Source organism: Xiphophorus couchianus, chromosome 12 (assembly GCF_001444195.1).
Source record: "Xiphophorus couchianus chromosome 12, X_couchianus-1.0, whole genome shotgun sequence".
NCBI classification, from domain to species: Eukaryota; Metazoa; Chordata; class Actinopteri; order Cyprinodontiformes; family Poeciliidae; genus Xiphophorus; species Xiphophorus couchianus.
In genome coordinates this window covers 2971793-2988362 of record NC_040239.1, presented here as the reverse complement: position 1 = coordinate 2988362, position 16570 = coordinate 2971793, and the positions used below count along the sequence as shown (strand labels likewise).

The following is a 16570-nucleotide window of genomic DNA, read 5'->3' as shown; positions in this document are numbered from 1 at the left end:
TGCAGGTCTGGAGCTGAACAGAGCAGCCGGTGGCTAACATTAGCGCACTGTGAGCGCTCTCAAACGTTACGTTGCATTTTCTCACAGCATTGAAGTTCATGATAACCTAAAGCAGCCGCCTCACGCTGCGGCCCCATTCGGATGAGTGAGGCTGGCAACAGTTTCCAGGGACGGCTGCCAACAAGCCTCCTTCCTGCAGACGCACTCGCAGCGTTTCTGTCAGCAGCAGCTCTCTGCTCTGCCTTACAGTAAACCACTCAGGCAAACAGCTCATCTCCTCAGAATCGCCTCAAAGTGCTGCTTCTACCTGCTGTTTTTCACACAGCTGGTTTTTCTCTGATTGATCTTTTCCAATATGACTCACACTGACATAAAGCAGAGCTGAACTGTTAAGAAATCCTCCTGAATTTGGTCAATTAAAAAATTTCTCTCTTTTTTTTGATTAAAGAGATTTGACCTCAATAGTTGACATAATGTGTTTTCATCATTAACTTGTCTTTCTTCCAACAATCTTCTCCAAAGAGGAAATTATTCCTGAACGTGATTAGAACGTGAATGTGATCATTAATTTAATACATTTTTTATAATTCCATTATAAATGACAGGCATCCGGGTTCACCATAAGGTCAAATTAATACTTTGGTGACCTTTTAGATAAACTTACATTTAATTATCACGACACTTGCAGAATATTATATTCAATCTATTCATTTTAACATTTGTGTGGAAAAAAATCTGACTTTTTTTTTTTTAACTGAGTTTAGTTTAAAACGAGCCTGAAAAATAAGCAAGAAATAATAATAATAAAAACTGTATCTTGTGGTGACTGTGGCATTCATCTTAGTAAAACATGTATTAGATTTCATTTATTTAAGCAGAAAAAAGTAATTAGTCTCATTTTTTGTCCAAAAATATAAACTATCTTTTATACTTTTTTTGTCTTATTTGTCCTAAGATGGTTTTTCATACACTGCAAAAACTTAAAATCTTACCAAGTATTTTTGCTCAGGTTTGCTTCATACACTTGAAATAAGTAAAAACTAACTTACAAATAACTTTTTCAGCAAGAAATAGGAGCTTATTTTAAGAAAATAATTTCTTAATATTTATGGGAAAATACTTGGCAGATAATTTTGTTTATAACATTTCTAACATTTTTCCAATAAGTGAAATAATCTGCCAGTAGAACTATAACTTTTTCATGATTACTATTAAGAAATTATTGACTTAAACAAGCTTCTATATCTTGCTGAAAAATTACTTGTAAGTTAGTTTAGTCTTTTTTTTAAGTGTAGTAAGATATTTGCTCTAGAAACTAGAATAAAAATACTTGGTAAAATACTTAAAAGGTCTTAAACTGTAATAGATTTTATTTTGTAACGTTTGAGGAGAGAGAGGCAGAAAATTCTCCAGATGAATTAATAATTTAGATTATTAAACTGTTTATGTTAGAATGTTAAATAGCACTTATGTTCTGAGGCACAAAATGTTTAAGTTGACACATTTTAAGAAGAAGAAATGAATGTTTATTTGTTTCTTCAGTTTGGAAAGTCAGAAGCATGTTAATGTTATTGTGGTACAAAAATGTGCCTTTTGTATTCCTTGTTCATCTGTGTGATTTTATACTTTTATCATGTTCGAAATAAATAACATTTCTGTAGAACAAAATGTTGAAATGCTGTTTGAGTTGCTCCTCAATGAAGGCAGAAGTCCAGGGAACAGATTTTACACAGTTGGGTGAACTCTGGACTGACTTTCTATAAACTCAAAAGTGAAGCTTCTGTAAAGAAAATATAATTTTTCACCAAAAGTAAGTAGGTAGGAGCCTCCTGTTGGTTAATTACTTCAGCTGGCCACATGTTATTTAACACCAACTGATGTAATAAGTAGCTTCTCATTCCCTAAATAAACATGTGGAAAAGGTGTTGGTCGGTTTAAGAATCCATCCATCCATCCATTTTCTGTTCACCCTTGTCCCTAATGGGGTCGGGAGGGTTGCTGGTGCCCATCTCCAGCTACGTTCCGGGCGAGAGGCGGGGTACACCCCGGACAGGTCGCCAGTCTGTCGCACGGTTTAAGAATCAAGCAGAGAAAATATCCAAGGAGATGCAGAAAGTACAAAAATTGGGTTGAACAGTTCTTACGCTTATCTGTAAAAGAAATTTTGGGAGGCATCACTCTCAAAATGATGAGAAGAAAAACTGGAAGGAAAGCGTGGAAACATCTTTTAGGCCAAAATGTGGATGGAAAACATGAATGTTTCCTGAATGACTGAGACCGTAAACATTCGGTTAGGCCTGTCACGATAACTCATTTTGCTAGATGATAAATTATGCCAGTAATTATTGCGATAAACGATAATATTGTTGTTTTGAGACCATTTTCAAGTAATATATTGATGGTAGCATAATTATGCAAGGTTACCCTCTGAAAGACCAATAAGCAAACAACCAAAAACAATAAATAAACGGGAAATACAAACCACACAAAACCATAAATAAAGTGGATTAAACAACTTCCTGTTCTGATTTGTTAATTTGTAATTGAGCTTAGTGATTTGTTGATGTAGTTTGCACTTCAGGGCCACCGTAGATTCAATCAGTAGTCAGATTTCTCCATAATCAATACAGGTGAAAACTAATGCAACACAGGATGGAATCAGCTCTTGTGACAGAAGCTTATGGAAACACAGCGAATGGACGCCATAATCAAAGCTAAAGCTTTTTTTGTGAGACCTTCTTCTTGTTGGCCTTGTCCTGGCGGTGTATGCTGCTTTTATAGCTGAAAATCACAGGTTTTTATTTTTGAAAGTTCAGCAGTGTTCCACTCACTCTCACAATCAGCAACACTCCTGCAGGCATTAGGTGTCAGAGGAGGAGCGGGTTTAACGGAAAAAACAGCAACACAGGCAAAATGCTCAGAGCAGATAAACCCTGGGAAGATTAAAGGTTTGGTGATAAAGACTCACCATCCAACGGAGAGCTTTAGGGTTAGGGTTAGGGTTACCCTTAGAACTATAGCCAAGCACCATCTCATGCTGTCGTCAGGACAAATAGTGAAATATCCTGTTTGGTTGCGTGATGGATTCTCAGATTACATTTTTAAAGATCAAGTCTTCAAACATCAGATGATAATGGAGGGTACTGAGAGTGTTTCAGTTTAGCTTTATGCTAACAGGGCCATTTCTAGCTTTATGGGGGCCCAGAGCAAGATGCTGTTTTTGGGCCCCAAGTTTATCAAACTACAATGAAGAGATTCCCAACCCTTTTGATGGTCCGAAACACTTAAAGGATTTCCTTTAAATCAAAGCTAAAATCTGTGTACTCTTTATAATAATATATTTTAGTCTGTAGTACAATTTTATTACCCTTCATTATGTCACTGCAACTTTATGTTTTCATCATTTAAGCACTTTGAATTACAGGCTTAAAGTTACTTCAGTTAATCTGTTTGCAGAAAAAACCCCTCAAAGTATTTCAAATAAAAACATCTGAGTGAAAACTGCATCAAACCTCGGCTCTGAGGAAGTTTGTAAAAAGTCTGAAGTTCAGCAGCAACTTGGGATTTTATCAAACAGCAACGATCTCATGAAAAACACGATTAATCTTCCCTTCAGAAACCCGTAGAATCCATAGTTTCTCTTTCAGCTCTGCTTAAAACCAGGGAGTATTGATCTGACATAACGCTCTGGTGCTTCCTAATAGGTTTCAACAGCACTAGCAGACAGTCACTCCTCCTTACATGCATCAGAGGCAAGTTAAATGTCTGTATTTATTCATTCTGGTAGAGAATACAGGTACAGCTACGGAGCTCCAGTTCAAACTCTTGCAAAAGCAGAAGGAAAATGAAAGGATTTACAGTCTGTCTACAGCATCTACGTTCAGCGTGAAATCATTCTCTCAGACTTCGGGGTTATTGAGAAAAGGTTCAAAACATTAGCGAGTAAATAAGCCTCTCTGTATATGCATGCTAAACTGTCCCAAATGATGCATTAGACTTAAACAGAAATGGAAGCAGCAATTTCGCCGCTTTCATTAGTTTGTAAATTACCTCCATTGTCTTATCAACGTATCGTCAGGGCAGACGGCCATGTCTGCCTAACAAACACCGGTAATTTGGACGCGCATTTCTGAAGCAAACATCTGCATACATTATGCAAATGAAACCCGGTGAAAACTGAGGAGGTTTTAGAGCTAAGGCGCCGTCACTTCTGCTTTGGCACACACTGATCTTGACTGGCAGCCAAATGAAACCAACCTTTACAAACAAACATGGAAAATTATTATTTTAATCAAGATGTTAGCAATTTATGAAATCTTTTCAAATAATCAAGTCTTTTTACGTGACTTTGTTTTACCTGGCAAAACAAATGCAACTGTTGATATTATAATTAGAGTGTAACTCTACAAGTATTCATAAAAAAATTTCATTCGGTTTGTTACATCACATTTTTTACGTCTGTTGTGAGCTAGGTCGTTCAAAGTGCAAGGACATTTTTTGAATGTTCAATGAATTTAGAAGTAAACAAAGTAATGAATGCTGAACCTAAAGCTGACTTTCAGCACCATGAGTAGCAAAGGGAGTTTATATCCTGTTTCTGTGTAGAAAACATAAAAAGTTTTATGTTTCTTTTTCACTCTTGTGCAACACCTGCATTAAATCTTCACTTTTTTATACTGTTTTTTAGCATCCCTTTCTCTTAACAATTTTATTTTTGTAGTTTGAGAAATAATGAGTCCAATGTAAACCAAACGTTATACAGATTAAAAAAACAGAGCTGATTTTAACAGGATAAGTTTTTTATTTCAACTTCTCTCTAAATCTCAGAAAAAAAGAGAATTACATTTAGGTAAATAACATTTGTATCCTTTTATTGAACTGTAATCTTTGGATTTTTGCGCTTTGTGACTGAAAGCTGTACTCACTGAGGCTGAGTGCAGTCCTGAAGGTTACACATTCGGCGGATCGGCTTCGGCTTCTTGTTCACCTCACAGTATCCGCGGTGGACCATCTTTGTGTCTCCCTTTTTCCTACAGCCGTACTTGGTGTACTGAAACCCTGGGAAAGAGGAGACTCTTTAATTACGGACTGCTTGGCAGTGCGTAAAAAGGAAGCAATTGATTCGAAGACATTTATTAAATGGTTTAAACGGCAGCAATAATCAGCCTCAGAGCCCCAGAAGCAGGATCGTGTTGTCAGACATAAATATCTCCACCTCAGCAGGGAAATCTTACATTTTTATGTATCCAGGCTCCAAGGCTTAAAGCTGCAGTATGTAACTTTTATTAAAATATATTTATATGTATATTTTACATATTGTTAAACTGTCACCATGTTGTGACAGTTTGTTATGATACAGATAATTTGTGAAAATATCGATCTCTTCCCCCTCCTTACTGAGCTGCTACTGCAGCTACTGATCCAATTAATAAACAAGCTGAATTATTTTTGGTTCATACTGCAGAGCATCAGATACTGAGCAGACAGTGGAGAGGATGAAAAGATCCTTAACCACAGCAGGCAGAGCGGCTGCACTCAAAAACCAACAGATGGGTCCCATCAAGTGATTAAAACGATTGGAGAGCAAATAATTATTCAGATGAGGCGTCAGATGATTTATAACAACCTACTGACTGACTGACTGTCCGTAAATCAGGAAAGAGAAAACAAATCATAAGGAAAGTCTTTAGAACAGGGAAGTCCAAACTTCATGTCATGTGGGCCAAAATCGATAAGTTAATAGAACGTGCAAGGCAAAAATATGTCCAAAAAAAAAAAAAAAAAATTTAAAATAAAACCAAGCTTTATTGTGGATTATGTACTTTATTCTCGTATTTTTATGACTTTATTCTCAAAATACGAGTTTATTATAACATTAAAAATTTATTCTCTTAATATTATGACTTTGTTTTTGTAAAATATGACTTATTTCTTGTAGTTTTATTACCATATTTGCAACATTATGTGCTTATCATAATGCCTCTTCATTCTCGTAATATTATGACTATTCTCATACGACTATATTTGTAATATTATGACTTTATTCTTGTGAATTTCAGGACTTTATGTTTAAAATATTTTGTGTTTATTATCATGTTACAACTTTATTTTGTAATATTATGACTTTATTCTTGTAAATTTAGGACTTTATAGTCATAATTTAATATTTTTATTTCCTCCTAGTATGGCACTAATACTCCATCATACTTATTCAACTCGTTTAAAGTGTGAGAATTAAACTGGGATCATATTTATAAACTGCTGCTTGGCGGAGTGGGACTTAAAGTGGAAGATGTTAATGTGTGTCAGCAGTCACGTCCCTCTGAGACCTTTGAAGGATAATGTGATGATTTACCTCCAGAGCAGGGCTTTGAGCACGGCGACCAGCTCTTCAGAGCCCACTCGTATGCTTCCTCCTGGATCACGTTGTTGTTGTTGACCGGCACCGAGTCCTCGTGGATGATGTACTTGTACATTAACGTGGATCGTGTCTCATTGTCCTTCGGTATAATCTACAAACCAGGAAGAGAGCAAAAGCGAAAGCCGGCGCGTCACAGCCTGATCCATACTGCAAATCTGCAGTGAGAGACTGGAGCTGTTCAAATAAACTGTGGATGATTTCAATAGGAGGGGAAAATAAAGCCAGGATGGCTCTTTGTGCAACCATGCTAAGGTAATTGGCTCGTGATGAGACGGGTAATTGGAGGAGAGTGAATGGTTAGAGAAAGCACTGCGACACCAGAAGGTGAAGTGATACTCCCTCTTTACTTGTCTACTTCTGTGTTGTCTTTAATAAAAACACAAGCTATTATCTTTCTACTGAAATACATCAGAGCAACTCTGAATAATAACATAGTCACGACTCAATGACTCATGAAAAATGGTTCATAGAAACCTTTTCACTTTGTCTCAGAATAATCTTCAGATTAAATTACACTGCTAAAACTGGAGTTAAACACCTATCAAACTGAAGGCCCGGGGGCCACATCCGGCCCGTCATAACTTTTTATAGGGCCCTCTAAACTCAGACGCCTACAGGTTTTTGTTGTGTTTCGCACTAATGTATATTTGTGAGATTATTCAAAATTTTCCACAACAATTAACACAAACATTGGATTTAAATGACTGCTAACTCCCACCTGCAGGCCGCAGTATTTCTTACTTTTTACTGCACTTGATGTCAGGGTACAGTCGGTTATCAATATGAGGAGTAACAAAAAGTCGCATTTAACAAAAAGTCATACGTAAGCGCAAATACTGCAAATTTTTTCAAATCATCAAATCCTCAAAATCTTTGATTTTTATAGCAAAATCACAAAAACAATCATGAAATCCTGGATGTTCAATATTATTTAATTTAAGAAGTACTTAGCGAATGCAGAGTCATCTATTTATCCATATTTGATCAGTTTTTATCTGTGCATTCTGGCACAACCAACCTTTCAGAACATTTATGATCTTGATGTTGCCCAGAATGAAAATGATTTTGACTTTCCTGGGTTAGAAGATCAGAACATAAATGAAAATCACAGACAGAAGGATCATAATCCTGGCCATAATTATGATCAGGTCAGGATCAAGCAAGCAGAATCGTTGGAGTCCAACTGGGAACAGGCTCCATTTGGTGCCGAGAATGTGGGCACAGTTTTTGCTTTGGGCTTAGAACGACAGGATAGCACTTAAAAGATTAACATAACGTCATCTCTGTGTGTCAACCTAGTAAAATGTCACAGAAGACGACTATATGTGATCTTATTGGTTAAAAACAATGACTGTTTGAAGTGTAAACAGAAGTGGTGATATCTACATGTTAAAGGTGACCAATTATTGGTCCTTGATCAGGTTAGAATCTGTCTATGGTCAATACAAAACATATTTGTTCAATTCTTTACACAAAATCATTAGAGGATGAGACTTTAGTTTGCTCAGTTTTGCCTATTTCGAGCCGTTTTAGGGCCTCTGTCACTTTAAATCCAAATAAGCTGCTGCTGGCCACGCCTCCCAAACTCAACTCAATGTGAAAATGGTTGCAAATGGATGAATAATTATACAACTGTACATCTTTGAAATGCAGAAGTGGAGCCTCCTGCACAACCAACAAGGAAGCAGCAAGTGGTTTCTAAATGGAAAGTCCACAACAAAACCAGCTGACCAAACGTGCTGGAGCTCAGCTTGGGTTGCTAGGTGACAGGGTGGAGCTTCACTGGGGTTGCTAGGTAACAGTGCAATACCTGTCCAAAAACCAAACAATCAAGATGTTTTTGTAACGGCTCATTTTCCAGACAAACAAAAAAACTTCTGGGTGGTTTTTTAAGTGCTTGGACTGTTTTTATAAGCAGTTAGACTCAAATGTAAGAACAAAATGTAAATATATCCTAATAGATCCACTTTAATGTGTTGAAAACACTTGAAAATTACATTTTTAAAATGCCTGCACTGCTAAAACATTAAATATTGTCAAGTAATCTTGGTCTAGTTTCCAGCTCAAATACTGAATCTTAGTAAACTTGAAATAGGACACAAGTAACTTTTCAGTAAGATACAGGAGCTTGTTTTAAGTCAATTCCTCAATAGATTAAAATGTTCTAGTTCCATTGGCAGATTATTTCACGTATAACATGATATTTTTCTAATGTTATAAGTAAAATAATCTACTAATGGAACTAGAACTTTTTAATCAATATTGAGGAATTATTTACTTAAAACAAGCTCCTGTATCTTACTGAAAAGTTACTTGTATGTTAGTTTTGTCTAATTTTAAGTGTACTAAGATATTTGCACTAGAAACTAGACCAAAAATACTTGGTAGGATTTTGTGATTTTGCAGTGTAAATCTGACTTTGGGTAAGTAAGGAGACGTTTTGTTGACGTTTTAGTGGCATGAATCTGTTTCTGAAGCCTCTGCCCTGCAGCGCCTCACCAGAACCACCACGGGGTCGTGCAGAGGTCCGTCGGTGTGCAGCGTCTCCACGTCTCCCTCCAGGTTGTAGTGCCACTCCACTCCCAGGTCAATGAAGCTCCTGGACTTCAGCTCGTCTCCCTTCCCGTTGAGGATGTAGTGTCCTGTTGCCTGGTTCTTGATTGCTGCAATCAGTCATTCGGTGTGAGAAATCATCAGACTGGAGAAACCTCCTCTACCAGCCCGACCTCTGCTCTGATTAATTATAAATCTGCCTGAACATTTAAGTCTGAATTAATCACACACAATAACACTGATTGCACTTAACTGCATAAGCATAAGGTTATGATAGGGCTTAGATTATTTAAATATCAACATTAATCAGAAATATTTAATAGGCACTGTGCTTTAGACACTTTTTTCTCTGGTGCACAAACTAACTTTCTAACAGTGAAAAAAAAACCTTCTAAATTTTACTAAGAAAAAATTATAAAATGGATAATGACATACAAATGTTGATGTTGTTGTAGCTGGGACTTTAATTTTTAAGCACTTGTCAAAATTCACAGTTGTGGGCAGATTTCTACAGAGACCAAAATGTGTTTTGAGTTATTTTTAAAACCAGTTGTGAAATATAAAGAAGTTTATTGTGAAAAAACCTCATTGTCACTGTAGTCATTGAATGCATGCAAATATCTTTGTACACTTAGAATAAGAAAACTGACTTACAAGTACATTTTATTAAAAGATATAGCACCTTGTTTTAAGTCAATAATTCTTTAATGTTAATAAAAATAAAAGTTCCACTGGTGGAGTTTTTCACTTAAGACATTTTCCCCATTTTATAAGCAGCCAGTAGAACTAGAATTTTATCAATATTAAGGAATAATTGACTTAAAGCAAACTTCTATATTTTTCTGAAAATGTTCTTGTAAATTAGTTGGTAAGAATTTGTGATTTTGCAGAGATAAAAAATAAGATTTTGGTCATTTTATCTCTTTCTAAATGTCTCAACTCTCAATTTTCTCATATGTATTTTTTATATATCATTATTATCTAAACTAAAATGCATTATGTACATTAAAATGTGCTGGAATAAATTTTAAGAGAATTATTTAGAAATATAAGGCTGAAAAAAGGGAACAGACAAGAAAAAACAACAACATATATTTTTCATGTACAACTAAACAAAAGTTGTTTATGTTTAATAAAAGTATGACTTATGGGCTTGAAAAACTGATTGTTTGGCCTTATTGACGACTAAATCACTTCCATTAATGAGATTCACTTAAATGTTGTGACTACCAGACTGAAAACTAGAGACTGATCATCACTTTTGGCATTTTAAGGGGTAAATTTATGAATTGCGTCGATTCATAAATAAACAGTCGTTACAGACGAGAAATCAATTTGCAGTTTGGATTTTCTTTTTCTGCCAGGACTTTTACTGCAGATGGTGAAAGCAGCTCAGTTTGCTTCAAAACTCAGCGAGGTGATTTATTGTTCTTAGGAAAAATAAGGACAATAAGCCTCTGTAGGAGTTGTTTTTCCAGCAGGATGAAGCAGGATTTAATGAGCACCTGTACAATCATTTATTCTGAAAATCAAAATTTCTTTTGTGGTCATTAAAACCCCACAGTTGATGTGACTTCTCATCAGTTAGTAGGTGCACCAGGGGCAACCAGTCCATTTCCTGATTATTGGTTTAGGTTCAAGGCAGCGCTCTGATATTTTGTAACATTGACATCATGACGGGAGATGTGAGTTTTAAGAAAAACAGCAGTTTGAAGAATAAGCAGGCAGTAATCTTTCTCTCAGCGTCATTTTCAGTTAATGACGGCGGATGAAGAGCGTTTACTGATGAAGAGGAGCGGGTCTGATGCTGCGCGGGTCGTTAGTTTTCAGATGCTTCACATGAGCGGGTCGGACTCTGTGAAATGTTTTCAGCTGCTGGGTTCGTGTTTTGTTCGGTCCCGTTTCTGTGCTGCAGTATCGATTTTCCGCACAGCCACAGGGAATAAAAGAAATAAAGGTAATCAGTTGTGAAGCATTTCTCTTTCATGCTGGGATCCCGGCAGGCTGCGGGCTGAACTGTCAACAACGAAGGCAAAAACAGTAAACAAAGGAAAACGAGGAACAGAGTCGGAGTGGACGGATGAAATCAACGGGTAGAAATCTGATTCCAACAATTTTTTTTTTAGAATTATTTATTATTTTTCTTGTTTGATAAAATTTTTTTAGTTAAATTTTCAGTTTTCTTTACTTTTTAAAAAGAGTTTTATTATTTAAATCAGAGGTGTTCAACATGGGGGTCGTGACACAAAGGCGGGCCGTGGAGGTTCGTTAAGACGGTCGTGACATTTCTGATGAAACATTTTTGTGTATTTTTATATTAACATTAGTTCAACATGTAACAAATTGACAGAAGGCATAAAATAATGTTGATGAATTTTAGTATTTAAGGCATTATTGTAATGTTTATTTTATTAAAGTCCTTAAGAAAACAAAAATGCAATTTGTTTAAAAATTGAAGGAATAATTAAATCACTTCATATTTATCCAGCTATAAATTGTGTTTTATTTATTAGAATATATTTATGTATTATTCCGTTTATTAGACCAATAAATATTTTTTAGGTTTATAATTTAAACTAAATGTAATTATTTACACATTTTCAATAAAATAATTTGATTTATTTAATGATGAAAGTAGAACTTCCTGAAAAAAAAAAATAAATCTGTGATGCTACATGAATCCATAAATGTTGAGTATTTTGGATTTTGTGTTTCAGTAACGTTCTGCATGCTGGATGAATGTCCAAAAGACGAAACATATTAAGAAGATAACTCTCCTTCAGATGAAAACGCCCCTTTAAAGAACTGTTTTAGCTGGTTTGTGATTCCATTTGCTCAACAGTTTCGCCTCCATTCAGAGTTTTCTCTTGTTGCAAACGGTGCCAATAGTTTTCCCCGGCGGTTTGCGGCGGCCATGACGGTTCTTCTGTTCTGAAGCCAGAATGTTTCCTGTTGCTCCGCCTGAAAGAAGCGAACCCTTCCCACGACAAAGAGGCAGCAGACAGCCATGTGCGTGTCGTTCTAGAACCATTTCTGCTCGTTGTTTGGCACCGCTGCTGCCTTTACGGACGTGAGAGCGATCCATTCGACGTGCACAAAGGTTCCTCACAGATGCTAGCTTTTCAATTGAGCGCCGATAAGAAGCCGGGTGGCGCCGATTCTCTCTGCTCCGTAGAAATAATTGTTCCAGGTGTCTGAAAAGGATTCAGGACGGTTTTTCACCTCAGACCCAAAAACAGGGCAGCAGCGTTTCTGCATGTGGCAGAAGGGAAACATCGACTCCAACATCCAATGAACTCGCAGGTTAAACCTCAACATTTAATAACTTTCTGCAAAAGTTGCTTCACTTTTTTTCTAGTTTCTTTAGCTACAAACTGGGTGTTTAAATTGTGTTGAAAAATACTCAAATTACGTAGAGTAATAAACTTTAAACCATTTAATTTCTTCAGTTTTCTGTTTTGAGTCATTTTAAGTTGTCCATTCTTTTTGCTGGGCCTTTGTAGCTTTTTTCAGAAATAATTGTACTTCACTGTTTAAAATGTCAGTAGGCATTTAAAACTTGCCGCTTAAAAGTCTCTTTCTGCTACTTTAATCATAAAAAAACAGTTTTGACAAAGAAAACTCAGACTGATCTGATATTTATCAGATGCATAAACACCTGTGGGACAAAAACTGACCTTTTGTTTTTTGCTCTTTAAAGAAAAATTAAAAAAATCCAGCATGAAGTAAAATAAAAGTTGTCGAAAGTGTGATGTTACATAAATGTTAAGGTTTACATTTTGGTTTAAAAAAATATCTTCAGGTCAGAATTTATTTCAGGAGCAGAACATTTCAAATGTATTCATCATTCAGCCCAGAAGACTTTAAATCAGCTGGTTTAGTTCACTCCAGAGTTTATCTGTTTAAATTGTTCACTTTCTTATTTTTTATTTTTACTCTACAGACAGAAAATAACAGTAATTAGTTATTTTTGTCATCTTACCTGAGTTTACTTCAAAGACCGTCTCTCAGCTTTAGTCAGAGATTATTTTTGTTCTAAACGTCACAGAGCTAAATAAATTATACTTTCATTGAGTCATTTCCAAAACATGAAGGGAAAAGATAAACTGCATCTTTAATGCATTCAGTTGTTTATCCGTTGAACAACCGAATCCTGCTGCTCCGATAAGCTTTCACAGAATAAATGTTGAGTTGTTTTGGGAAACAAGTTACAGCTTTGAAGATGTTTTTAATCTGCAATGAGCGTTAAGGAAAGATGGAAGAATTACTTGTTCCAGATGTATCACAATTAATAAAAACACAGAAAGGGGAAAGTCATATGTAAAAATACTAACATGAAATTTAGAAACATATTTATTTTTATTTTTATAAAGTTTGCAGCTTAAAAAGAACAACAAGTCCTTAAAATAAGACCTGACCTGAGAAATTTGACTTGTGAAGCAAAAGATCTGATTCTGCAAACTGTTTAAGTAAAAACAATCTCTAAACTCAGAGCTGTAAAACTAATATATTTTTTATATATTTTATTTATTTATATTAAAAGAACCTGGCATAAAACTGATATCTAATTTGGCTTTTATTTGTAGAAGTAAATGAAAACACTGAGGATTCAGCGGTTCATCAAAAAAACAGAAATGAAATGGGAAGTTAAGACAATGTGACATAAATTAAAGTTAAAGTTTTCCCACTGCAGAAACAAAATCTTACAAAGTCCTTTGGTTTAGTTTCTAGTGCAAATATCTTAGTGCACCTGAAATAAGACAAAACTAATTTAGATGTATTTTTCAGCACGAAATAGATGTTAATAGGCTGATTATTTCACTTATAAGACATTTTTCCCATTTTATAATCTACCAATGGAACTAGAACTTTTTCATCAACATTATGTAATTATTTACTTAAACAAGCTTCCATTTCTTGCTGAAACTTAACTTCTCAGTTAGTTTTGTCTTATTTCAGGTGTACTAAGATATTTACACTAAAAACTGAAGAAAAACACTGGGTAACATTTTGTGTTTTTGAAGTGCAGGGAGGTCGATTATGATAATCGGACCAAACTTCTCCAGGTCAGTTGGGGTTACCATAGTTACGTCCTCTGACCTCTAGGGGCTCTCTGACCAGAATGAGCCGTTTTCTTTTCTTCTCTCGATTGTTTGCAGGTCTGTTGGAAAAGCTGAAACTTCAGGACGTTTTGTTAAAACTTCATCTTTTGTCCTGACTGCGATTCTGTGATTAGAGCTTTTTGCTTTGTGAATTATTGAAGATATCTTGTTATGGATTCTCTGCTGTTTCTTCTGTTTGTGGCCAGAAAAAGAACAGAACAGAACCTGGCCAGCCAGGGCGTTCAGGTATGAAACTTTTGTTTTGACAGATAAAAACATCACTTTATTGGGTATTTGTCTCTGTTGCTTTGGCCTTGGAGACCCTACCATTTATTGCTTCCTTTCTGTTTAAGTCCTAAAGTAAAGCAATGAACATAAATTACTTTTATGTTGAGTTGTTGGGTTTTCAAGTTTGTTGGTTCCTTGATTTATTTTCTACATCTCGTGTTGCACCCGGTGCTTCCTCTTCAATTCCAAAGGTTGCAAACAATCATAGCTATTTATTTTTTCCTAAACGCCAGAATAATGGAGAGATTATCTGGTTTAAAGTCAGATGATGAGAAAATAGGTTTAAGCATGTTTTTACATAATGCACGCAACGTTTTAACAGTTCAAACACCAAATATACCTGAATATAATGCGCACAAAAATGAATATATATTATTTATGCCTCCTACCAATTTGTTACATGTTGGATTACCATGAATGTTAATATGTATTTAAAGACACAACTTTGAGTTTTGAAAAAAATATACAAAACATGTTTAATCTGAAATTTCACAGCCTTCCTGCAGTACAGCCGTGGCCCCCCAGGTGTTACGACCCCCATGTTGAGCACCTCTGATTTAAATAAAAACACATTTGAAAAATGATTGAAAATGAAACTAAAATATAAAATCAAAACAAAAAAATAAATTATAAGGTAATCGCGTAGTGAGGAGCCCTGCGTTTCGGTATTTCAGCTTCCAGAGATTTGATAGAGCAAACATAACGTGGAAAACAACTGAGCAAATTCCAACTCTGTGACTTTGAACATAACTTTAACTTTTAACCCAAAACTTCTGTGACTCATTTTATCAGACAGAGGAGAAAAACTTGCATCACAGCTCTAGTAAAGCTGTGAAACTCTCCGCTGATCATTTTCGCCTTCAGGCAATTATTGCTTTGAAGATTTCTTTGCTCATCTGAACATTAAAATGCGTTGTGGTATTTGCCAAGTCATTTAGCCGGCTAGCTTTCCATGGTCTCTCAGCAACCTTTCAGTGTTCAACGTCTTCATTAGAGGTTTTATTACCTAATTAGAGACATGAAGCGGCTTCACCCCGACTCTTTCTGTTAATCTGAGCTTAAATAAGGCCAACTCATCCGAAATGTGGCCAGAAATATCTGTGGACTCAAACTCTAAAAACATATTTTTACAAGCGATGGAACCCAAAAGCGATTCTTTAATAGGTTTATGAATAATAAATGAGCAAGTGGATTCTCTCGGGCCGGGAAAATGACAAGAGATAAATTATGCAGAGCTTCTAATCTCTGAATTTAGGGAACATTCTCCAGTTAGAGCTCCAGCGAGGCGGTGAGGACGGGCCGAGGCGTCTGGCGGGAAGCCACTTACCCAGGATCTGCGGGCCGGCCTCGCGTTCCTGGATCAGCACGTGTCTAGCTCCAGGAGGAACATGAAACATCTTAAGGTAACCTTCGGCGAGTTCGCAGCAGCAGCAGAAGCGGGAGGTTAGGGAAGATGAGAGGATACAGAAAAGTTAAGCAGTTCTAGAACTAAACTCTTTGTTTGCAGCAGTGGACATCAGACTTCTGCAGAAGTTTTTTTCACTCTGGATCTACGCAGCAACGTTTGAAGAAGAGAGAAAGTAAAAAAAACAGAAAACACATTGAAACAGGCCTAACACTGCAAAAACACAAAGTCATACAAAGTACTTTTGATATAGTTTCTAGAGCAAATACATCAATACATTATATAGCCGACAAAACTAACTTATAAGAAACTTTTTAGCAAGATAGAGGATGTTGATTTGAATAAATAATTCCTTATGGTTGATGAAAAAGTGCTCAGTCCACTGGCAGACTATATTACTAATAATGCACTGATCCACTTTTTTCACTTCCGATACCAAAATCTGACTAAATATCTGATATGACTAAAATCAGCTTCACATTAAAGTATCAGCTGATCACAGATCTCCTAGAACTAAGGAAATCAGAGCCGATTTCAACTGAAAAGTTCCTTGTAAGTTAGTTTTGTCTTATTTTAAGTGTATTAAGATATTTGCATTAGAAACTAGACCAAAATACTTTGGGAATTTTTGTGTTTTTGTAATGAAACAGTTCATTCCACCTGTAAATGAACTGCCTCTTCAGGCCGTTTCAATGAGGCAGAGCTATTCTACTCTATTTGTGGTTTTCTGCTGCAGATGTCCACCGCTCACAAACCCGCCGCCACTCACCCAGAACATTTCTAGACTCCTCACTTTCATTT

General features: G+C 36.0%; 1 protein-coding gene across 2 annotated transcripts in view; it reads right to left on the bottom strand.

Annotated features, from left to right (window-relative positions):
* adamts3 (ADAM metallopeptidase with thrombospondin type 1 motif, 3) overlaps positions 1-16570 on the bottom strand; it is a 160715-nt gene that overhangs the window by 15751 nt on the left and 128394 nt on the right. For both annotated transcript variants that reach the window (XM_028032943.1, XM_028032944.1), the window contains exons 16-19: positions 15692-15772; positions 8921-9084; positions 6356-6512; positions 4926-5058 (exon numbers count right to left, since the gene is read on the bottom strand). In XM_028032943.1, coding sequence (XP_027888744.1) covers positions 4926-5058; positions 6356-6512; positions 8921-9084; positions 15692-15772 — 535 coding nt within the window. The remainder of the gene's footprint in view (positions 1-4925; positions 5059-6355; positions 6513-8920; positions 9085-15691; positions 15773-16570) is intronic.